Raw genomic sequence first — 23,190 nt, 5'->3', positions numbered from 1 at the left:
TTGTGAGGGGGAGGGGGCCAGGCCACACAGAGGCAGCCCAGCCCTGTCCTCTCTGAGCAGTGTTCTTTTTGAGTGGCTCCTTCGTCCCTTACCTCTTGGGGTCTCTCTGAGATCAGAATGAAGCCATTGTTGTCTACGACGAAGCAGTCCAGATCCTGTGGGGGAGGCCAGGACAGGAGGTCATAGCCAGGGCCGTTGCTGGCTCCAGCCTTCCTGCTCACTTTAGCAGCTGAGGAGGGCTGCACCCTGCAGTCGGGGGCAGGAAGGAGGCGTTTGGGGGAGAAACAGTCCAGAGAGAGACACAGGACTCTGAGCTCTCGGGGGGGGGGGGAACTTACGGCGTCCTCGCAGCTTTTCGGGCATGGCCCCTCTAGAGTGCTGCACTGGAAGGAAGAGGAGACGCTGTGAACGGGGCGCAAGCACACTCGAGTATGTGTGTGCCCATATGTGGCGTCAAGTATGAGGTATGTGTGGATGTGTGTATGTATACATGTATCTACACAATGCACATGTGATACAGGTCGGTTTATGTGTGCTGTGTATGCGGAGTATTTGAACACATTTTACGTGTGGTATACATGTGGTAGCTATGTATGGTTCTATGTGCAGGCGTGTATCAGTACACGTGCGGTGTGCCATGGATCTGAAGCGTGTGTTGTGTGTGGATGCCTGTGGGCTGTGTCTTATATGTGGGTGGTCTGTCCGTGGCAGGTGTGATTGTGTATGTACACCGTGTGGTCCATTTGTGGAGTGCCTGTTGTGCGTGGAGGATCTGCCTGTGGGAGATGCAGTCGGTACATGAGGGCACGCTCCATGTGCCAGGCGTGTGTATACATGTGGGCGTGTCGCAGCAGACCGGGTACTGAGCAGCAGGCTGTGCTCTTCCGAGGACAAACATGGGCCACCTGCATGGCAGTGACAGTTCCTGGTGTGTGTGTACAGATGACAGGGCCAGGGAAAGTTCTCAGGAGCCTGGATAGCAGACAGGGCCTTGGTCTTGGAGGGAGAGGCGGATTGAACTGCTACCTTCCTCAGTGGCAGGGAAGGCTAGGGTGGTTCGGGAGCAACAGCAATAGTTCCTGTTCTACCCTCTGCATTGGGTCTAATCAAGGACAGGACACTGGAGTTGGTGGGGGGTGGGGAAGAGAGAGACAATATGCAGGGTTCAGGAAAGGTCAGAGAAGGTTGAAATAAAATAGGGTGTCTCCTGTGGGACTGACGGGCCAGGCTGTGGGGACAGTCCGTCCCTATGGATGGCTTGTTGAGTCCCCCACCCTCTTCTGAGTCCCCAAGCACCTACCTGTTGCATGGCTGCCCAGAACTGACTCTGGAGGTAATCTGCTTGCATCTGGATGCCCACGGCTGCCGGGACCAGGAAGGAGGAGGGCCAGGCCAGATGGATGTTTGTTTGGGGAAGGAGCAGACAGAGAAAAGAAAATAACAGAATCCACTTAAAGAGAGGAAGATTCTCAGCGGGGCTGAGGGAAGAGGCAGAAGGGCAGGGGGGAACACTGGCTGAGTCATTGGCAAGGAGAATCTAGGGCCTTTGGGAGAAGGAGTCTAGTGGGAGAGAAAATCCAGGCCAGTGGAGCCTCCCTGTTGGGAAAGGCTGTGCCAAGAGATGCCCGAGAAAGGTAAGGCTCTAAGGCCAGACAACCGTAAGGATGGCTTCCTCTTGGGTCCCTGGGAGGACAAGGCACACTTGCTGTGTGGCTCTTCTCCCCTTGACACAGGTGAAAAAAAGAGTCTGGGGAGAGCACAGCTTGTGTAAGATCATGGAACCACAAGTAGCAAATTGAGTCTGGAATGAAGGCCTCTGTGAATCTAGCAACTCACAGGCGTCATGGGTCTCAGTCCTGGTGTAGCATCCTTGGTAAACATGGTCCCCGTCAGTCCTGGTGTAGCATCCTTGGTAAACGCGGTCCCCGTTAGGCGCACGGGGAAGAAAGCTGAGCTGCCGAAGGCCGAGTCACAGACCACCCATTTGCAAGGCTATTTCCTGGGGACCAGGAGTGCCATCAGCGCCCAGATGCTTCCCTTCTGATGCCTCCCATCACAAGAGCCATCTGCCTCTTTGATTCCCAAATAGGTCTGGAGAACCCAAGGGGGCACTCACATCCTAGGAGAAATCTGGGACAAAGAGCGACAGGAGAACTTGGGGCCAAAGAACAGAAAGAAAAGGCAGGCTATGCTGAATAGAGAGTCTCCGAAGTAGGCCAACTTCTTAGCGTCTGGAATAATATTAAAGGCATTCTGGGTGCTTTGGGTGAGTCAGGCAGCTTTGCAGGCATGAGGGTGTCTAATTCTTCACAGACTGGCACTAGCCTCATTTAGACTCCACGGGCTGAGAGAGAACGGAAGCTGTGTAGAGGTTCCATGCCTCGGCTAAGTTGCCAGCCAGGAGATAGCAAGCCTAGCTGCGGTCCGGGGCCCTGAGCCCGTAAGGCGTAGCTCTGAGTTCTTCCCTCTGTATCTGGGTGGGAGGCCTGGCAGCCAAAACGGCCTGGAGCGCGTGGGCAGCCCTCTCATGCACACTGAGCACACGATTGGCTTCTCCGTCATTATGCCACCTGCCTAAGAAATTCGAAAGTCACTCGACGCCCTGTTCTGATTCCAGTGTCTGGTGACTCTTCCACTATGTGCTTGTGTCCCAGGATGGCACAAGAGGATAGATCTGCATCTTTTCTTACAGATGTGAATCCAGCCTGGTACGAGCCTGGGAGGTTTAATGGGAAGGAAATTAGGGAATAGTCCTGTCCGACGGGTTCCAGCCAGAGCGGCTATAGTACTGGCTTTTCCAATGCCACAATCCGGTTCTGGTAATAAGTCAAGATTGTCATTGCTGCTAAGCTGCATCCCCAGACTTTTTATGTTTTTTAGTTTTTATTTTATTGTAATTTTTTGTTGTTGTTGTTGTTTTTCAAGATTCCGTTTCTCTGTGTTGCCTTGGCTGTACTGGACTCCCTTGGAAGACCAGGCTGGCCTCGAACTCACAGAGATCCACCTGCCTCTGCCTCCCCGAGTGCTGGGATTACAGGCGTGCTCCCCCACCATGCCTGGCTGTTTTTCATTTTGAACAGGGTTTTGCTATGTTGCCTGGACTAGCCTTGAACTTGTGATGTGTCTGTCTCAGCCTCTTGAGTAGCTGTGATTACAAGCCTGTACCACCGCCACTGTTGAGGCTAAGGGAACAGAAGGTGCAAGGGCTGGATTCTAGGCCAGAACATCCTGGAGGGCAACTAACAGTGTCTCCAGAGTGTCTCACCCAGGCACGCTACGAACCTGCATATCTTATGACAACAGGTCCGAGTAGCCCCTGACCCACAAGCCTCCCCATGTAGATGGGTTTTACAGGATGATGGAGATGTCCCACACCTGTCCTGTCTCGAACTGTAGACCCCAATTACCCATGACTGCTCGAAACTCCACCTGTGGTTTGTGAGACTGAGGGCCTGAATTGTTAATATTATTTCATCTTAATGTAAATATGGGGTAACTCCCACGTTGGACAGTACAGCCATACAGTTTGCAGTTGAGAAAAACCGAGGCCTCAGAAGGCCCCTCCTCTCCCTCACGGTTTTCCTCACCGTCTCAGGACTTCTGAGGTCGGTCTGGAAAATGTCTGTGAAAGGGACAGCTGGGCTTGAAGGTCCAAGTGGCTTAAAGGAGGAGGTGGGGGGAGGGCAGGCAGAGCCATGAAAAACACAGACACCGCACACCATCCCGAGCGGGAAAGCTCTGTCCCAGCAAGGGTGGTGGGCCTCCCCTCTCACCTTTTTCTTTGAGGGTGCATGGGCCCCCCTTTTGCCCTTTCTCACTGAGGATTGCTTTAGCTGCTCACGGCACACAGATTTCCTTCACCTGCAGAAACAAGGCTGGGCCTGCTTCTAGGCGCTAGCAGGGGCCGTGGTACTGATGCTGACCACAGTCAACCCCTTGGGAGGGAAGGGACAAGTTTATTGACTTCATCCTTGGCTCCAGTGGTCAAAGGGTCCCAGCAGCTTCCAAGCTGGAGAAGGCTTCATCTCTAATATGTGAGGTCTGGAGAAAGTAGGGTTTGGTTCTGCTGCAGTGATAGCCAGGCTTCAGGGCTCCTTGGGTAGAAACGTGGGTTAGGAGGGCAGACCAGCGGTTCCACCTCCAGATCCTACGAGGCCGGCTGTCTCTCCATTGCAGAATTTGGTATATTCCGGTAGCCTCCTCAGCCCCTATGTCCCTGTGAGCAACCACAAGCATTTTCTCATGTTCAGAGCCGACCCCACTCTCGACCTGGGGTCTGGTCTCCTTGCGTTGTCTGCCTTTCAAGGCTCACTCTTTCCCATGGCTGTCGTTTCTCTTGGTTCACCTGGTTCCGGAGACCTTGCTTCCAGGATTACATATAGAAATGAATATTCACTCTGCTCATTTCTGCTGTGACGGCTGCAACCAAGCCAACATTCTCTTGCAATATGCCTTTGGGGTCCCAGCTTCCCACTCTGGCCTTTCTGTGATCCATGTGACCACAGTGATCAGAAGGTCAAACCCCATCATTTCTTTGCTTGACCTCATTCCACATTTCCATTTAGAGCAAAATTTAGATCCCCGAAAACCCCATGAGGCAGCCTTGTTGGTGTCTTTGGTTTCAGCCTGATTTGTTGTGTTTCTCAGACATGGTCAGCTTATTCTACTCCAGGACATTGCATCAGGACATTCTCTTTCTGGAATGCTCTTACCCTAGATCTCTACATGGCTGGTTGATATAATCAGATCTCAACTCTATAAAATCATCTTAAACCTCACAACCTGGCAGAGATTTTCTTGGCCTCCACAGATAAAGCAATCTTCTCCACCATCGTTTGCTCTTTCTCTCCCTATTTCCTTCCCTTTCTCCCCCTGTGTCTCCCCCTCTTTCCCTCCTTCCCTCTCTTCCTCTCTCCCTTTTCTCTCTCTCTCTCCCCCTTTCCTCCTTCCCTCTCCCTCTCTTCCCCCTCTCTTCCTCCCCCTTCTTCCCTCTCCTCTTTTCCCTCACTTTCCCTCTCCTCTCCCCTCCCTCGTCCATTTGCCCCCCCCCCTTTCCCCCTTTCCCCCCCCCCCCCCCCTTCCCCCCCCCCCCCGTCATTTGCTCTCTCATTTTCCTCTTTGCTGCTTTATTTTCGAAGTGACACAATTGGTTTATCCGGTTGATGCCTCACCACATGGGTCTGGGTTATAGAGGGCAAGCAGAATCAGCTCTGATTCTTAGGTCTACAGTCACGCTGGCACATAACAGGGTTCAACAAATGTTTCCTGGGCTAAGTACATAAATGTCAGCACTTGACTGGGAGGCAAGTTCATGGTGATCTCATTTCCCCGACTGCTGAGGTTCAGACCTTCCCAGACTCCTCCTCCTTTATGGAGGCCGACTTCATCACTCACACTGACCTGCCACCTTAGAGATTTATCTGTGTGCCCCAAGCTCCTTAGTAATCCACTGGGAAATGAGAGATTTAAGTGAGCAGCAAAGCAGACCTTCTTTCTGGTAGGAAGGTTCTGCTGCTGATCCAGAAGTGGAGAGACAGCAAGGGGCACAGGGCATCTTCAGTCACAGATCTGCCCTGTCAGCAGCTCATACTCCCAGGCGGTAGCCCTGTCACAGCACATTCAACAGAGCTCAGCCTTCAGGCCCAGTATCCCTGATCTGCCTCGGTGGTGGACTCTAGGGACTCGAGGTTCTTGGCAGATTCACCTAGTGCCTGGAATGACAATCTCCCTGAGTCTCCTCCTGAGCTACCTGTTGTGCAGCTGCATCTGCCCAGAATTTTTGATGAGGAGAAACATGCAAAGCGGCACGGGCAGGAAACCTTGCTGAGTGGCTTCCCTGGGGTAGTTAATGGCCGTTGGGTCATTTTGGTCCCCATCTTAGGCCTTGGCCTTGGTTTGTGAGGGACCTGCCATAGATGAAGGTTAAATCTCAGATACCTTTCCACGTGCCATAGCTTACCTGGGTCCTTCCTCTGTCCTTCCTGCCCCAGGCTGTCTCGTTCTTTCCCACCCTGCTATCCCTCCACAAGGACCTTGTGTCTTCCTCTAAGACCCCAGTTCTTTAATATCCTCTCAGCCGGGCTCATAGCCTCAGAGAACGCCTCAGCAAGACCACAGGCAGCTGGAGCCTCCATGGGATGTAGCATCCTCACCTCTGTGGTGTTGCTTTATCATCAGGAATGGCAAAACCAAGCTCTCTCTCTCTCTCTCTCTCTCTCTCTCTCTCTCTCTCCCCCCCCCCCCTCTGGAGCACCAACTTCTCCCTGCCGGCTCCTGCACCTGTGTTGATCCTTCTTGGCCTTGTGACTAGCTGAAAGAGACTGTGTGGGAGGGTGCCTTGCCTGACTTCTGCAGCTGTTAGCTGTGGACCTGGCAGGTACTTAGCAAGAACCAGCTTCACAGGATTCCAGGCTGGAGGCAACCCAGCGCTTGTTCTTTAAGGCAAGAACTTAGCAAGGCTGGGGGTTACCAGCCACTAAGCTTAGAACTACTTGAGAGGCAAAGGTGTAGACTTAACCAACAGGAGGGCCTAGAGCTGGGGTGGGGTAGGGAGAGGGCAAGGTGAGTTATCCCCAACAGCTCACAGTACATGACAAAAAGCAGCCACCCAGATGTCTCTGTGATCAGAACCATAAAGTAGCCAAAGAAAAGGTCCCTGCAGAGGGAATGTTGGTGTTAATTTTATTTATTTGTGTATTTGTATGTGTGCATCCCAAGGATAACCTTCGGGAGTCTGTTATCTCCTTCTACCACGTGGGTTCTGGGGTTTGACCTCAGGCCATGAGGCTTGATGGCAAGGGCCGTCACCTCCTAGCGGAATGACCTCTAGCCTGGAGCTGAGATTTTAAGGCCGGGGTAGATGGCTGTGGGCAGAGATCACCAGGCTCCTGACAGGAGGTGGGAGTGGCAGGTTGCCTTGTTGGAAGGGCAGGCACAAGGGACTTCACAGTAGACGGGGACTCTCTCTTAGCACTGTTGGATAGCAGTCCCGAATCAAGGACCCCTCAGCCCTTGGCCCCAGCCCTAATGTAACACAGAAGAAGGACACTGGGACACACACTCCTGCTGGGTTGCCTACAAGCTAGACTGTTCGCTGGACAGGCAGGACGTCAAGGCCGTCTCTCTTCAGGCTGAGCCTCTGGCTCAGTTTAGCCTCAGATGGAACACTGTCCATCCCGTAAACATCAATTCCTTAGGCTTGCTTTGTCTTGATTCGGAGACAGGCCTTTGCATGCTTGGATGCAGCTTTTCCCTTCACGGGTCTGACCCATCCCTTTAGACCAGCAAGAAGCTGTGGCTCCTTCAGGGTTCCCTGTGGGCACGGAGGCACCTGGTCTCTGTACTTGTTGGACACCTGGTCCTCCAGGTGACAGCTGCCTGCCCTGACGCTCCACTCTCCCAAACTGTCCTGGCCAAGGGTGATCACATCTAGAAACTCGGCCCCCTGTCTAAAGGGCGCTCTGTTGCCTTGGCATCTCTGAGGACCATCAGCGCTCCCCTCGCAGGAGAACTCAGCCCCTTTAAGGAGTCAGCTTTCCCTTCTCACAGCTGAGCTCTGAAACAGGTTGACAGACCCAGCTTTCGAGCAGGTCTGAGATCCAAGTCAGTCCGCGCGGAGCTGTGGTCTGGGTCCTGTACCCCTTGGAAGGCCCTGCCTTCTGAACGGACATACAGAGGTGGCGGCTTGAGGGAGCGCTGGAAGGTGAGGAGGCGCGGTTACTTCTGGTCTGGGGCAGTGTTGATTCATCCATCTGAGGCTCCTGCTGCCACAGAGCCTCAGAGGCCGGTGCGCGCGCCCCAGCTGTCCCTCCGCCGCTGCGCTGCGCGCTCTCCTCCCTCCGCTCGCTCGCTCGCTCGCTCGCTGTTGAGCACGCGCGCTCGCTCCCTTTGCCTCTCCCCGTCTTCGGGTTGTCTTCCTCCCGCCCTCCCTCTTTCGCTTCAGTTTGCGGCTGACCCCGCAGCCCCCTCCCCGGCAGCGGCAGCTCAGCCTGCGGGTTCCGCCTCCTTCACAGGCGCTGCCCAGGCTCCCAGTGCCCGGAACTAGATCCGATATCCCCGCGTTCTGCCTGCCAAGCTGCCCATGTCCAGCTACAGGGTCTGAGCATCAGGTCCCAGTGCAAAGAAAGGTGAGTTGTGAGCGGCTTCTGTGAGAGGACGGGGTTGGTCCCAAAGGAGGGTGGCTTGGGTATGGGAAAGAGGGACCACCTGGCCCTGAACGATTAGCAGAGCTTTCTTCCCAGGGCTGTTGCTGTAGTGGGGTGGGGGAACCACTTAGGACCAGACACCCGGGCAATCCAAAGGTACAGAGCACCAGGAACTCTGACCCCTCAGCTGGGGACATAGCTGGGAGGAGGGGACAGGGAGGAGAACAGTGCTGGTGCCACATGATGGCCCCGGGTAGCATAGAAACGTCCCTGCAGCAGGAGGAGCGGCAGCCAGGGAAGGGGGAGACAGCTTGGGTGCTGGAGACAGGCTGGCATTCAGAGAGGCTTGGAGTCGGGGTGGAGAGTAGAGGACCCCCGGAGGAAGGCAAGGGCAGGACCTTTATAACAGTGACTGGCCTTCAGGTAGCTGTCCTTGGACAAGGGTGCAAAGGAGCCCTTTTTAGTTGGAACGGTCTTTGCAGTCTTGACGGTGACTCCCCGGTGGGGGTGTGGCTGGGAGTGAAGAAGGGGTGTCTGGTGGTTCTCCCTTCCAAACCCAGGCCTTGGTTTGAGCACACCGGATGGCCAGGCAAGCCAGGAACCTGAGATGCTTAGGTGGCCTGCCTCTGCATAATGGCCTTTGCAGCAGGTGGCCAGATGCCTTAGGAGCACTGGACATTCAGTGTAGGGGCAGTGGACAGCCAGGTGACATTCACCTGGCTTGCCTGGCTCCCGTGGGCACGGATGCCTGACTTGAAGCAGGACATTGGGTTTTTCGAGAGCCCCAGGCCCATTTCATAATGCTGGATTCTGCCCAGGAATCTGCAGTTCAAATTCCTGTATGGCCGGCAGGTCTGGGGCTGGGCTCTGATTGGTTGCTCTGCCTCCCACCCCCAGCTGTCTGCATTCCAGGGTGGTGGTGGGGATGTTGGCACCAGGCTGCCAGGGTTTGTTGGGCATTGCCTCGTGTGACTCAGATTGACAGGCCCACAGCTTAGATAACTACAGCAGGTGGGGGGAGGGGAAGGAGCCAGCATGTGGCACTGGGCGGGGGAAGTCCAGCTGGTAGGGAAATCCAACATCAGTTTCCAAGCTGCCAAGAAGAGCCCAGCGCTCCCACCCCCACCTTCCCACCGCAGGAGGGCCCTGGCTCTGCCAGAAGAGGGAGCCGGGGGAGGGGGGGGGAACCCAGCAGGGCAGGCAAAGAGGCGGCCTCCTTAAGCCCCCTAGCTGTGCTCTTTGAGGTCTGGCTAGAGGCTGTGTCTGCGCTTAGGACAAGCTTACCCTGTTCTCATTTTCCAGGTGCCCAGACCCAGAGCCAGGGTTTTGCTTTAGTCAGGTGGGTGGCAAAGGAGGGAGCTGGGATGGGTGTATATTCGTGCAAAGCTGGAAAGAAGGGGGAGCCAGGATGAGGCTGGGTGATCTTTCTAGGCTCCTGCCTAGGGAATCGTTTGAACGGTGGGAGCCTCCTGGGTCCCCAACTGACCCTCTGGCTTCATAGAACGACCCTGGTGTGTGTTGGGCTTCCTGTTCTGCCTTCTAGGGCTTCTGTCAGAGACAGAGAGGATTTGACGAGGGGAGATGTGGTCCAAGAAGCTGGAAGTGAGGACGTCATACTGAGAGGACTTAGAGGGTAGGGGTTTAGAAACTGCTTCACTGGGCAGTGCGTGCTCAGGAGTGACTGACAGGGGGCAGATGTGGAGGTATTTTCTACAAGGGCCTCGTGCCCAGACAGGTGACAGCAGCCCAGGGGACAATTCAGTTTCCTGTGTTCTGGGCTGCAAGGAATTTCGGCTGCTCAGACCAGATGTCCCGACTCCCTGGAAGTCCTCTGAGATGGGACAGAATGACCTGTAGGCCACTCGCTAGCCTTGAGCCTCCCTGAAAAACAAAGCAGGCAGAGTAGACCACGCATGCCCTCTCTGCTTTCCCTCTATGGAGTCGTGTGTGTGTGTGTGTGTGTGTGTGTGTGTGTGTGTGTGTGTGCAGAAGCCTTGACCCAGGAGAGAAATCTGGGAGGATATTTATGTGCAGCAATGGGTCCAGGAGTCAGGAGGCTGAGGGCACTCACTGGCTGCATGTTGTAAACACTTCACTTGAGGGGAACTGAGAAGGAGCTTAGAGGAATATCCTGTAGCTCCCAGGCCTGGGGTGAGGTGGTTTTGTGTGTGTGTGTGTGTGTGTGTGTGTGTGTGTGTGTGTGTGTCCACATCATGGAGAGAGTAGGCCTACATCTGTGGGAGAAATTGGAGGACAGGTGCACTCTGTCATCCTAGCCTTGATGCTCTGCAGAACAAGCCTGGCTGGCTGCTCCAAGCTGGAGGAGGGGGCAGCTGGAGTTCCAGGGGGAACTGCTCCCATGCCCCATTTCTGGTGGGGACAGCAGCCATTGGCTAGCAAGAACACATGAAGCCCCTGGCTGCACTCTGCTACTGTCTCAGTTGCTGGCTGCTCCAACCCTCCACTCCCCAACTGCCCTACCACAGCCTCCAGCTTCCTGCTGGGAGGGGTCTTCTGGGTTTCTTTCAACCCAGAAGGAGATAGGACTGAGATAGGAATGGCTGTTTGCTCAGACTGCGATGAGGACATGCCTTATAAACTGTAAAGTTCTATATGAATGTGGGCTGTATGTCCCTGTTTCTGACTCAGCCTTTACCTGAGGAATAGGGCAGCTTTGTGGCCAGGAAACAGGTCCAATATATATTGTTCCATTTGTCTAAGCCTCAGTCTCCTTAGGATGTGGATAGTGACTCACCTTACTGAACTGTATAACTGTCGAGGACATGACACTGTAGCCCTTTGATGGTGGCCGTTAACGTCTCCCTGTGTAAAGGCTTGTAGGAGGCCCTCAGGTTGGTGCCCTTGTCTTGCCCTGCCTCAGGCAAGGTTAGCTAAGATTTCTGGGTAAGCCAATTAATATTTCCTTCATAGCTGCCATTTTCTGTCCCAGCTCCTCCCGGCTCAGCATATACAACCCATGCTGTCCCCAGTTGCCTGACCTAGAGCTGGACCAAATGGCCTCCTGGGTAGCTGTTTGGTGGCCGAGAGTGCTGGCATTATATCTCAGTCTTGAATATGTCTGAAAGTTGCCTAGGACCTTGTTACATGGCAGATTCTCACTCAGCCAGTCCGGGGTGGGACCTGAGAGTCAGTGTTTCTGAAAGGTCCCAGGCTAGCTGATCTTACTGATCCATCAGACTCAAAACCACATGTCTCTGGTTTGGGAGAGTCCAAGGTTGGCCATTCCTAGCTTATCAGCCCCATTCTCTAACCTGGAGCCCGAAGGAGTCCAGGGACCCTGCTGGGTCTGGGGCTAGGACATAACACAGGTTAGTTTTTGGAGCAGGTCTTGAACCCAGTGCCCATGAGCTGTAAGACGGGGGTGTGGGGTGAGGGTGCGGCAAGGACACAGTTTCCTCCCGGAAGGACCTCCACCTCTACTCTGTCTCCCACTCCCACAGAGTGTCAATTTATTCCAGCAGTTGGCCAGTCCTCTGCTTGCCAATGTAGGTCACCCCTTTCCCGAGGAATCCTTGCTGATTCAGGGGCAGAAGGGTCTTTTGCTGGGAGGTGAGTGAGCAGACCCGGGGCTGGAGAGGCCAGAAAGTGCCCCTCCCCCCCACCCCCGAGGAGCAGGAAGGCACTGACATCAATCAGAGGAGGCAGGTCAGCTACCTAGAAAGAGCTGGGGGTATCTTCTCCTAGACCCCTTGGCCTCTCTTCCCTAGAGGACCCCATCACCGGAGTCCTTTCTGCCACCTCAGCAGACAACACCCCAGTCTGCACTATTTGCTCATGGACCCTGGGTGTCACAGGCACTGAGTGAGCAAAATGGGTGAAAGAGCCTTTTTGGAATCTCAGGTGGAGGGCAACCTGAATGAGGCTTCTCCACAGCCTACCCCTTCTGTGGGAGGGCACAGACATGGGAGTAGAGGCTAGCCTGGGCCTTCACGGTGCCCTGGGCCTGAGGAAGAGCACTGGCCTGGCTTTGAGGCTGCCTCGTGGGGTTCTCAGTCGGATCTTCCTTCCAGGCTGGAAGTGCCCCTGTGCCTCCCTGCTGGGGGCATGCTGGAACCGTGAGGCATCCCTCTGCTGTCTAAGTGACAGCATCTAAGAAGGGCTGGAGCGCTGCCAGCGAGGCATGTGTGGGGCGTGGGTGTGTGTGTGCGTGTGCCTATGTATCTCCGCACATGCCTGGCTGCACGGGTGTGTGTGTGTGTGTGTGTGTGTGTGTGTGTGTGTGTGTGTGTGTGCATGTGTTGTGCTAAGCTTAGTTGAATGTCCTCTCTCTACGGGTTCACTTCAGTCGGCGGCATACAGTGCTTCAAGGTTGTGTCTGAGAGCTCTGCGCGCGCACGCGCGCGCGCGCGCACACACACTTCTCCACTAGGGTCCCCTGCAGGCTGACAGCCATCAGGAAGTGGGTAAGCAGCCTGACTCAGAAGCCTGTGACCCGGAAGGTTACCACGTAACCTTGGCAAACTGGCTATCATATCTGTGACCTTTGGGTGGCTGTAACCTGCTGGCTCTTTAACGGGTGACCTGTGGTATGACGGCCGTTTTAGATGTAATGGGTTGGGGGGGGCCTGATGAGAGGGAGACTACCACCTGAGGTGGCAGGTCTGCTTGGGCATTGCACGTGAGGAGCAGAGATCTGTTGAAGAAGACTATGGTGAGCGTGACATGTGGCCTCTCTTGATGATGAAGAAGCACATCACAGGCTCAGGGCCAGGTGGGAGACCTTGCCTGTATTCCTTATGTGATGTGTATCTCACATGTGCAACTCTGTTTCCACCCACTGGGCATCTAATTATCACTTTTAGGGTTGGAAAGCGGGGAGGGGGGGCAGAGTTTAAGCAGTGTGTTGGAAAGGGATAGGGGACATGATGGGTTTGAACTCAGGGATTCTTCGCCTGTGAATCTGAGCCGGGAGAGTACCGGGAGAACTGAGGCCACTGTAACCACGGAGTGCTGGGGCCCTCGCACAGCCCTTAGCCTACAGCTGTGCTGACTTATAGCCGTGCTCAGTTACCGAGTGCAACCTCTGATGGGCTCTTCACAAGCGCTTGCCTCCTAATTGGGAAGTAGGGAGGTGAGCCCTGCTTCCTGAGCAAGCCGCCCTTGCTGGGAGCAGAGTAGAGTATCTGAGGGTTGCACGGCTGCACAGGCCACCTTGGTGGCTTTCTGAAGATCACTAAGGTGGCCCCGAGTGGAGGTAGAGAATAGAAAATGGGGCTAGGCATGGCGGTGCACACCTTTAATCCTGGCACTTGGGAGGCACAGGCAGGTGGATCTCTGTGCTTTGAGGCCAGCCTCATCTACATAACAAGTTCCCATCCAGCTTTTGGTTCAACCAACAAACAAAACAGCAACTGGATGGGGTTAGGGTGGGGAGAAGGCAATGGGATCATTCCCCAAACACCTGAGGAAAACCTGGACCAGGCTGCTCAGGCTTCTAGATCGAATGTCCAAGAATCTGGCAGCCCCACTCACCTCCTCAGCATCAGCTCTGCTCTGCCCCTGGCAGGGAGCTCTAGGACTAAAGAGAACTCTGAGGGGTGCAACTGAAGCTATACAGGGGCCGTGAACTCAGCGGCCAAGGAAGGCTAACCTTGCAGCTATCCTGGGAAGAGTGGTCCAGACAAAGGGCAGCCGGGGTATAACACAGCCTCCCCTATCTGACCCCATCCTAGGGGGTCTTGGCAGTAGTGTTCGCTTCCCCTCTGATGGAGCTGTCAAGATGCAGGCTCTGGCTTTCCATCTGGTAGCTCCTAATCACATCCAGCAGACCACTGGGGAAGTCTGGGGCCCCTTTAGGAGACATGGATTGTGGCAGGGCCTAGAAAGGGCAAGCAGCCCACTCGTCCTCCAGAAGAGTGACCTGGTGCCTATGTTTGGCCTACTGCTAGCCCTATTTCACCCTCTCTTCTAGGTCTGCTGGGCCAGCGGCTGAAGAACAGGAACCCCCGAACTGCAATAGTTGTAGATCGGCTGGCTGGCAGGAGACCAAGCATTGTGAATCACCTCAAGGTGACAGCGGGGTCAAAAGCAGGGGTGTGTGCAGCGACTCACACCCTAACCTGTCAGCAGGCACGGCGAAGGGAAGGGCCTGGCCTCTGCCTCCCCACAGCTATGGTAAGCTGGGGGTGGGGACACGGGGCTGGCACAAGTGGGAGTTGGGGGCCTCACTCTTTGCTTGGGTGAGACCGACCTTGATTTTCCCACCTGTGATACCCTGGCTGGGTGGAGGAAGTGACGGTGCCATGAAATCATCTTCAAAGCCCACCAGAGTGCAGAGAGGCCTCACGGGAGTGAGGGAAGGACGGGGCGGAGAGGGAGCTGAGCTGGGGTTCAGCTGGCAGTTCCAGCCCACACCCCAGGAGGATCTTGCTTGATCCTCTTGGCCCTCTCCCTGCTGAGCATCACAGTGAGAGCAACAGGAGAGGGGAGGAAGAGTGTAAAGAGACACCTGGGCCTTGTCCCTAACCCCTGGGCTGGACCGGGGCTCCAAATGTCTTGCTCCACCCATCTCCCTCCCTCCCTCTCCCTCTCCTCTCTCTCTCTCTCTCTCAGGACTGACAAGCCAGTGCATGCTGAGGGGCTCTCTCTCTCCGGAGCTACAGAGCGTGTGGCTTTCACCATGCTGGCACCAGGCAGTGGCTCAGAGCAGAGGAGCAAGCTTGCCCTGCAGTGGAAGCAGGTCTCCTGTGAGTATGGGCCTAGGGGGGCGGGGGCAGGGTGTGTGTATCCGGCAGGATGACAGCTTGCTGTCTGACCTCCCTGGATCCTCAGGACTTTGCATTGGAGGCCAGACTCAGGGACTTGCCAAGTAAGGGCAGACCATGCAAGGTGGCTTTCTGAGGCTGGGAGAATGAAGCTGGGCAGCTGGTTCTGCCCCATGCTTCTCATTCCCTGGCAGTTACAAGCCGAGAGTTCCGCCGACTTCGGCGCTTTTACCTGGGATCTGCAGCGTGTGGCACATGTTGAATGGGACAGAAATCAGTCCTATAAGGGTTGCAGTCCCAGCCAGCCTCAGCTAGAAGGGAAGCTGCCATCCCACTTGGCCTCAGTCCTCTTGTCTGCTGGAGGAACCCAGAGGCCCGGCAGGATCTGTATGCTGAAGTCTTCCTAGCTCTGTAGGGGTACTAGTGAGCTCTTGGGGTGCAGCAGTGGAAGAAAGTGTCCCTCGACTGGGTTTATCCCCCCCTCTCCCCACAGCACACTAAGGTAACATGCTAGTGAAAGCAGCCTTGTCGGTGGAAATTCTCTTCAAAGGGATAAAGTCAGCCACGGTTGGCTTGCCCATGGGCTATCCAGCAAGAAGTGAGAAACGGCCCAAAGGGACCATGTGCTGCCTGACCTCCCCTGGCCTTTGTCCAGTTGCCCTAGCAGGGAGAGGCTTGAATTATTCACCAGGTGAATGGCTGATCGGACGGGCTCAGATCCCTTTCATCCTAGGATCACGCTGACACCTCTCGGTACAGGATTATGTTTTCTTGTCACTAGAGCTTCACTGCAACCCTGAATTTGGTGGGCAGGGCTGGAGGGGAGCTGTTTTCCCCCTAGCCAGAGGCCAGTTTATCCACCAGGGTGAGTGTGGAGTGTGGCTCTTAGCTGATTGTCCTTTTCAAGGGCTCCTCTCCTCCCTTCCCCTCCTTTCCCTGCCCCTCTCCTATCTTCTCCTCTTTCTCCCCTCAACTCCCCTTCTCTCTTCTCCTCACCTTCTCTCCTCTTCCCTTCCATCTCCTTTCCTCTCTTTCTCTTCCTCCCTCCATGCCCCCTCTATTCTTCCTTTCATTTTCTTTAGATTTACGTAGCCCAGGTTAGTCTCAAACACGTGACCCTCCGCCTCAGCCTCCTAAGTGCTGAGTACAGTTGTATGCACCACACTTGGTTTCTCCTTGAAAGTAACACATCAAGAATGTTGCCTTTCGATGGTGTGTGTGTGTGTGTGTGTGTGTGTGTATGTGTGTGCATGTGTGTGTGTGTTCCAGTGTGTGTATGTATGTATGTGTGTGGGTGTGTGAGGGATATAGGACAGGCTGACCCTGTAGATGGGCTCAGAGGGGTGGGAGGTCATTTCAGGTGGCCTCAGGTAGCACAAGAGAGGTCTCCAGGTGACTGCTTAGCCAACCTGTGCTCATTTCCCACCAAGAACAAAGTAGCTCAGGTGTCAGCCTCCTAGCATGTCCTTCACTGTCATTAATCCCACAAGGAAGGGCAGGGAGGGTGTCATCTTGTCCCCTCACGCTCTGCTCTCCGGGGCTTTAGATGACCAGACAGCCACCAGACAGGCTGGAGACTGTCTCAGCGATGTGTCCTGGCTGGGTTGGCTGCCGGCCATCAAAGTAGGGCCAGCTGGGCTGTGGCTGCCTTTGAACCTCATCCGTCCTCCATCCGGAGGCTTTCCTCAGGACTCCAGGTTGATTCGATGGAAACAGAACTGTGTGAGCTTATCCTCCCAGGGAGGTGGGCGGGGCTGACTCCAGGGCCACCCTCAGAAAGGGTTGCTTTCTGGGCCTCAGTTCCAGCAGCTGTCCCCAGGCTGTCCCCTACTCAGAAGGGTCTTGTGCAAAAACAGGACAGGGTAAGAACCCTGTTACTGGATCCACCCAGAAATGCCACCTTGCACTCTAAGGTTAGAAGTACAGGGTGGGCCTGGCAGTTTCAGAGGCCAGGTACCAACGGAACCAGACTGGACAGTGTTGGAGGCAGCTGTGGGATTTACTCTGCCATTATCACAGTGCTCTGATGTGGGTCCCAGCTAGGCCTGGGTCCCACCTTAGACATGGGGATCTGGTAAACGGGACAGCATTTCATATGCTGTAGGGGACACTCTGGACTCCCCTTTCATATACAAAGAACATCCCAGTGTGATGTGGCTTTGGGTGCGGATGAGGTCCCATGGGAAGGACCCAGCCTATGGCCACTGTCTTTGGAACGTTTCCCCAGTATTAGAAAATCTTACATTTTATAAACATTTGGAGCACTGTAGTGTCTAAGTTCTGAGACACCTGTCAGTGGAGGCTCTGAGCAGGAACTGAGGAGCTGCATGGCTCATCCTCTATGCCACTCCACTGACAAAAGTGACTTTTGGGTCACAGGGGGATGTCCTTTAACATGGATGTTTCAGACTACCGAGCACCTTCCTGTGTGGTCAGTAAATACCTATGAATTGATTTTAGCTTGTGCCGAAGGCCAAGAAGGCATGAGCTGGGAAGGGGGAAACCGAGGCAGGAAAGTCCAAGCCTGTTACTCCTTCCTCCTGACTCCTCCCTAGGGATCACCTGTTGGATTGCCCTGTGTGCTGTGGAGGTGCTCCCTGCCTGCCCTTTCTCTTGCACGTGTGACAGTCGAAGCTTGGAGGTAGACTGCAGCGGCCTGGGCCTCACCACTGTGCCCCCAGACGTGCCCGCTGCCACCCAAAGCCTTTTGCTCCTCAACAATAAACTGAGTGCCCTGCCAAGCTGGGCATTCGCCAACCTGACCAACCTGCAGCGGCTGGACCTGTCCAACAACTTTCTGGACCAGCTCCCCCGATCTGTTTTCGAGGACCTGGTCAATCTGACGGAGCTCCAGCTGCGGAACAACAGCATCAGGACCCTGGACAGGGACCTGCTCCAGCACGCCCCTCTGCTGCGCCATCTGGATTTGTCTATCAATGGCTTGGCCCAGCTGCCCCAAGGGATTTTTGACGGGCTCCTGGCCCTGCGGTCCTTGTCCCTCCGCTCCAATCGTCTACAGAGCCTGGACCGGCTGACGTTTGAGCCCCTGGCAAGCCTGCAGCTGCTTCAGGTCGGGGACAACCCGTGGGAGTGTGACTGCAACCTGAGGGAGTTCAAACACTGGCTGGAGTGGTTCTCCTACAGAGGTGAGGCCTGCCGCCCCACAGATAAGAGGGGAGCCAGCCGGGGTGAGGTCAGGGTCACCCCTTCCCTGCAGCCAGCCAGCGGAGGTCAGGCGGAGCTCACCTCTGCTCAGTAAGAGCGTACTGTACCCTTTGCCCCTCCTTCTTAGAATTCGTACAAGAACTTAGGGATACACGATATTTTTTTTCTGTGCTCTCATTCCCACCAGGATGCCTCTGGGCTTCCCTGGCAGGACAGGAAGAGGAACAACTGCCCTTCCTGGGAATAATAAAATCACCTGCCTGTAATCCCAGCACTGGGAGGTACAAGCAGGGATCAGGAGTTCAAGGGCCAGCCTGGACTACAAGAGGCCCTGTCTAAAAATAAACAAGTAGATGAATAAATAAGAAGAGAGGAAATGGAGTGGAACGGGAGGGCAGATGAATAAGCACAGCGCTTAAAAGTGGCAGATCTTGCTAGAATTTTGGCCCCACCACCTCCTAGCTGTGTGATCCTGAGGAGCTGATTAACATCTCTGTGGTAGATCCGTAAAGGCGAGAACAGCCGTTTGTGAGAACCGAAATAGGGCAATGCATACAAGGTATTTTGAGAAGTGCCCAGCATAAAGGAAGTGTTCAGGGGAGCCCTGACTCATTGTCCATTTGTGAGTGGTATTCATAAACTCAAGTGCGCACGGTAAAACACCGCCAGTGACCGGCACATGGCAGCTCCTGTGTATGTGGAATCAGCGCTGAAATTCTGAAAATAACACAATGTTTTCCCTCACTCTTACCTCGCTCATTTCCTACCCAGCCACTAACTCAATATTTTCATGCTACTTGGATGCATTAATTAAAAACATTTTACAAACTATAAAGTACTTTGAGATGTTAGTCACTATGATGATTCTGTTTATGTAAGTGGAGAAATGATTAATGCTGTTGTCTATAGTTTCCAGTTTACAAATACCTTTTTGTGCACATTATCTATTTTAGTCTCTCAAGCAGCTAATTGAGATAGATATCCTTATTTTGCAGTTAAGAATACTGAGACTCAGGCATAATTAAATAAGTTAAATAATTTTCAAGTGACAGCCAGGATTCAATCTTGGGTCTCCGTCCCAGGAAAATTAGGTCACTCCCTTTCCACTCCCTAGCTCTCTGCCATTCTAACCAAGTGCCATGGGTATATGCTCATTGGTACTGGCTTAGGGCACATTCTTGCCCTTAACACAGCAGGCAGGAGCCAGCTTCCCAGATCCTATCTCCACCCGGGCACTCCTTAAAAAAACAGAGACAAAAATAATAATAATAATAAAAAAAAAACAACCCAGATGTTTCCATCAGCATCCTGAGCATACCCTAGGTAAGACAAGATGTCTGGACTTGAGGCATCTGGGCTGGGAGAGGGCGCTGGGCATGATGGCCTCCCCAGTGTCATGAAAGGTGGTTTGGTGGCCTGTCTAAACACTCAGGTTTGCTCCCTAGATATCTCTGTGTATTATACCTGACAAAGCCAGGAAGATACCATGCCCGCTTCTTGGTGTCCTCAGGCCACCAAGGCCGTGTGCGGAGGAGTGGACGAAGGCAGTGGCTTTGGCCTTCATTCTCTTTGTGAGAAGGGACACGGGCGAAGGTACTGTGTTGAAAACAGTGGCAAGGTTTCACAGACATCAGCGAGCTGCCAGGTTTTGGGCAGAGAAGACAGTCTGAGCAGGGACATGGCTCTCTGTACCAAAGCCATGGCCTGAGCAGGCCCCCAGCTGGGACTGCTGTCCTCCTGTAGGTCAGTGTGACCTTGGAGGGACAGGATTGAATGAGATGGATGTGAAATACGTGAAATAAAAGTGATGCTAATGTCCATTTTTGATGGCTTTGGCAGCATAGGTGACCCTCCTCTATGACATACATCAATCACAATCCTTGGCCCGTGGCTGCTACTCTCTACCTCCTCCTACTTACTCTTCTGTAATCGGGACTGACTAGGTGACTGGCAGGACTGTACCTTTCCATTTGGACGTCTTGGGGGAGGGGAGGGCACCTGAGTTCTAGATGCTTGCTCAGCCTCTCTCTCTTTTTCCCCCTGGATGCAGGGGGGCGCCTGGACCAGCTTGCCTGCACCCTACCCAAGGAGCTAAGGGGGAAGGACATGCGTGCGGTCCCAATGGAGATGTTTAACTACTGTTCCCAGCTGGAGGATGAGAACAACCCTGCGGGGCTGGATGCTCCAGGCCCGCCCTGCACCAAGGCCAGCCCGGAGCCTCCTAAACCCAAGCCTGGGGCCGAGCCTGAGCCTGAGCCCGGCACTGCCTGCCCTCAGAAGCAGAGGTACCGGCCCGTGAGCGTTCGGCGAGCCATCGGCACAGTGATCATCGCAGGGGTCGTGTGCGGCATCGTCTGTATCATGATGGTGGTGGCTGCTGCTTATGGCTGCATCTATGCCTCCCTCATGGCCAAGTACCACCGAGAGCTCAAGAAGCGCCAGCCGCTGATGGGGGACCCTGAGGGTGAGCACGAAGATCAGAAGCAGATCTCTTCTGTGGCGTGAGAGCTGTCTGTCTGGTCCAGGTAGGACAGCAAGGAGACTCCATGGGACCGCTACCGAAAGGGCTGCCCTTCCCTCCATCATAGGCCCTGTCTCAGCCTGACACTGGTACTGCCTCCCCTCAGCTCCCCGGTCCTCGTCTGCCTCAAGTAGAGCAGCCTTCCAGTCTCTTTCCAAGTTTCTCAGAAGCTTCCCTTGGGCCAAAGATTCCCGTGGAAGGCCTCCTCTGGGCTTCTTGTCTTTGCAAGGAACACCTGGGCCTCCCCGTAGGCTCCTGGCCACAGGCAGGAAAGAACCTATGCCAGAGACATCTTTTGCATTGAGCCCTTCCCTCCTGCCCAGGGCCAGCACAGCCGGGGACCCTCCCTACCTCTCGCTTATTCCTACTTCAGTCTGCATTAGGGCCTGGGAGGGAGGGACAAGGGGAGCCAGAGGTATATTTCTGTGACTCCTTCGGAAGCCAGAAAGATAGTCTTAAGTCCTTGCAGTGTGAAGCTTGTCCAGCTCTCAGCGGCTGGTGCCAATGTGCAAACGCCCCAGCCCTGTGGTCGGGGTCCAGTGCTTAGAAAAACCAAAGTGACTATAATGTCCTCCTTAGGTGGATGTCATTATGTCCCTTTATTTGCTATAGGCCCGTCTGACTACATTGTTCCGAGTTTAGTAATTTCACGTTTTTGTTCTAGTGTGGGGTTTTGAGACGAGGTCTTACTCTATACACTAATTCTCTGTCACACACATGGCATCACTGTCACAGTCGCACAGATCAAAGTCTCACACCACACACACACACACACACACACACACACACACACACACGTCAGGTGGAAACAGAGGCCATAAGAACTTGGCGCAGAGGCCAGCTGTCCCCTGAGACCGAAGGCCACTGTCTCTCTTACTTCCTGACTACAGTCTTCCCATGTTATCAGGGGTTGGATTCTGGACAGTAACACAGGGATCCTCTGAGACCCTCTAAAGTGGGCCGAAGTATGCTGTTAGAGGAATTGCCCGTTGCCACGGCAACCCTAACACCTCTCCTGCCAGGTTTACCAGAGCCCCAGGAGCTCTCTCTCTCTCTTTCTCTCTTTCTCTCTGTGTGTGTGTGCGTGTGTGTGTGTGTGTGTGTGTGTGTGTGTGTGTGTGTGTGCGCATTCGAATGCAGGATGGGTTCTCGGCTTCTGAGAGCTCAGTTGCAGACCCCTGGAAATGCCTGGGAATCTCCTCCCCGCCAGGTTTTCTACTCCTGCAGCCTGAAGCCTCAGTTCTGTTCCTCTGCTTCTCCTGTCTCCTCTGTCATCTGCATCTTTCGTTTGTGACCTCAAGGCTGGGTCTCGGCTGTGCTCAGAGATCTCCTTAAGGCTCACACCTTAAGGAGAGCAGATGTCAGGCAGTAAGCCCTCGATGAGGCTGGCTGCCTTCAGCAGATCCCCAGCAGACTGCAGGAACAGGAACAGGATGGCTGCATTCTGTTCAGAGTCCTCAGCGACCGGGCTTCCTTTCCCAGGGGCTCACTGGCTTCCTGGGAGCATGCAATTTGCACCTGGACTATCTGAGCTAAAAAAAAAAAAAAAAGTGCTGCAGTCCTAACTGGTATGGAGACTCTTACCCCTGGGCTGGGCACATTTTCAGGGTCACTGTCCTCTGTTCTCAACTGTACCCTCCTTAGAGAGTGGTATCCCTCTTCAGGAGATGCCAGGCTGATCTCTTGCCCCAAGCAGGGTCTTGGTGGTAGCCAGAAACAGGCCAGCTAGGCACTTAGACACTGATGATTCTCCCACGGGGGCCCCTGGCAGCCCTTCTCCTTCTCCTCTGTCACCTACTCTGCTAGTAGGGGCATGTTCTGGGAGTCTCAGGAGAGCCTTCAAGGTTGTTCTCTGGCTAGGAGAAAAAGGGCACAGGCTGCTAGCAGTTCAGGATCCCAGGATCCTCTAGGCCGGGCCACAGTCTTCCTTCCTCTTTTGGCTAGTGGGCCAATCCCAGAGCCGGGATTTTCTAAGGGCCTGGGGGAGGGAGGGTGTTGTCAGTGGTGATATCTTTAGCCTGAGACAGGAGATTTTTAAAGGCAAAATTATATTTCTGGTTTGTCGTTTCAGAAGACCAATAAAGACTATTTTCCTATGTATTTCCTTGTTTCATTGGGTAGGAGGGGATGTGGGCATTGGGAGGAGGGTGCCCTGTCTGCCTGCTGTGCCAGGCAGCCAAGCAGTTTGTGGAGGTATGCCACCCTAATACGGAGAGCTCTATGTGACAGATGGGCCCCCCTGCCCAGGACACAGGACCTCAGGGCAGGGAGGGATGTGAAAATAGCATCTTGGATAGGACTTGGCTCAGGACAGGCGTAGCAAACACTGGGCAGGGCTGGGCTGGGGTTTTAAACCTATCTGTACTCCAGCCTGGCAGTAACAAATGTGAGCCTCAGGGCAGAGTGAATCTTGTGTAGCAGAGGTGAGCAAACACGGCTAGACCTCACCTGGGCTCTGTGGGGGTTTGCTGTAGTCTCTCTTAGCCAATGCCTGCCACATTGGCCTTTCAGGACTGGCTACATAAACCTAGACAGGACTAGGTTTATGAATGTGCCTCTTCAGCCAGCAGGGAGCTAGGATTAGGGACTAAAAAGCTGGAGGTGCAGCAATGAAGAGAGGAAGAGCAAGAGAGCA

The 23,190-nt window shown here is 54.4% G+C and overlaps 2 protein-coding genes across 3 annotated transcripts in view; one reads left to right on the top strand and one right to left on the bottom strand.

Annotated features, from left to right (window-relative positions):
• Nucleotides 1–23,190, bottom strand: part of Cacna2d4 (calcium voltage-gated channel auxiliary subunit alpha2delta 4) — a 100,504-nt gene that overhangs the window by 10,861 nt on the left and 66,453 nt on the right. The window contains exons 27-29 of the mRNA XM_055604234.1: nt 1,301–1,362; nt 339–383; nt 93–155 (exon numbers count right to left, since the gene is read on the bottom strand). Coding sequence (XP_055460209.1) covers nt 93–155; nt 339–383; nt 1,301–1,362 — 170 coding nt within the window. The remainder of the gene's footprint in view (nt 1–92; nt 156–338; nt 384–1,300; nt 1,363–23,190) is intronic.
• On the top strand, nt 7,655–20,824 carry Lrtm2 (leucine rich repeats and transmembrane domains 2). Of its 2 annotated transcripts, XM_055604236.1 has the most exons (6): nt 7,655–7,702; nt 8,013–8,126; nt 14,077–14,279; nt 14,718–14,851; nt 17,425–18,015; nt 20,085–20,824. In XM_055604236.1, the coding sequence occupies exons 4-6, from the start codon at nt 14,785–14,787 to the stop codon at nt 20,537–20,539; spliced, it is 1,113 nt and encodes a 370-aa protein (XP_055460211.1). In that variant the 5' UTR covers nt 7,655–7,702; nt 8,013–8,126; nt 14,077–14,279; nt 14,718–14,784; the 3' UTR covers nt 20,540–20,824. The 2 variants fall into 2 exon arrangements, with proteins under 2 accessions (XP_055460211.1, XP_055460210.1); XM_055604235.1 differs by lacking the exon at nt 7,655–7,702 and having other exon boundaries at nt 7,843–8,126.

The sequence above is a fragment of the Psammomys obesus genome, unplaced genomic scaffold (genome assembly GCF_907164565.1).
Source record: "Psammomys obesus unplaced genomic scaffold, mPsaObe1.curated_primary_1811, whole genome shotgun sequence".
In the NCBI taxonomy this organism is placed as follows: Eukaryota; Metazoa; Chordata; class Mammalia; order Rodentia; family Muridae; genus Psammomys; species Psammomys obesus.
Note: the sequence above shows the minus strand (reverse complement) of the source record. Positions and strands in the feature narration are given on the sequence as shown.

Coding starts and splice junctions, on each gene's coding strand:
- Lrtm2 (XM_055604236.1), top strand. CDS start 14,785: ATGCTGGCACCAGGCAGTGGCTCAGAGCAGAGGAGCAAGCTTGCCCTG. Junction 14,852..17,424: donor GCAGTGGAAGCAGGTCTCCT/GTGAGTATGGGC, acceptor ACTCCTCCCTAG/GGATCACCTGTTGGATTGCC. Junction 18,016..20,084: donor GGAGTGGTTCTCCTACAGAG/GTGAGGCCTGCC, acceptor CCCTGGATGCAG/GGGGGCGCCTGGACCAGCTT.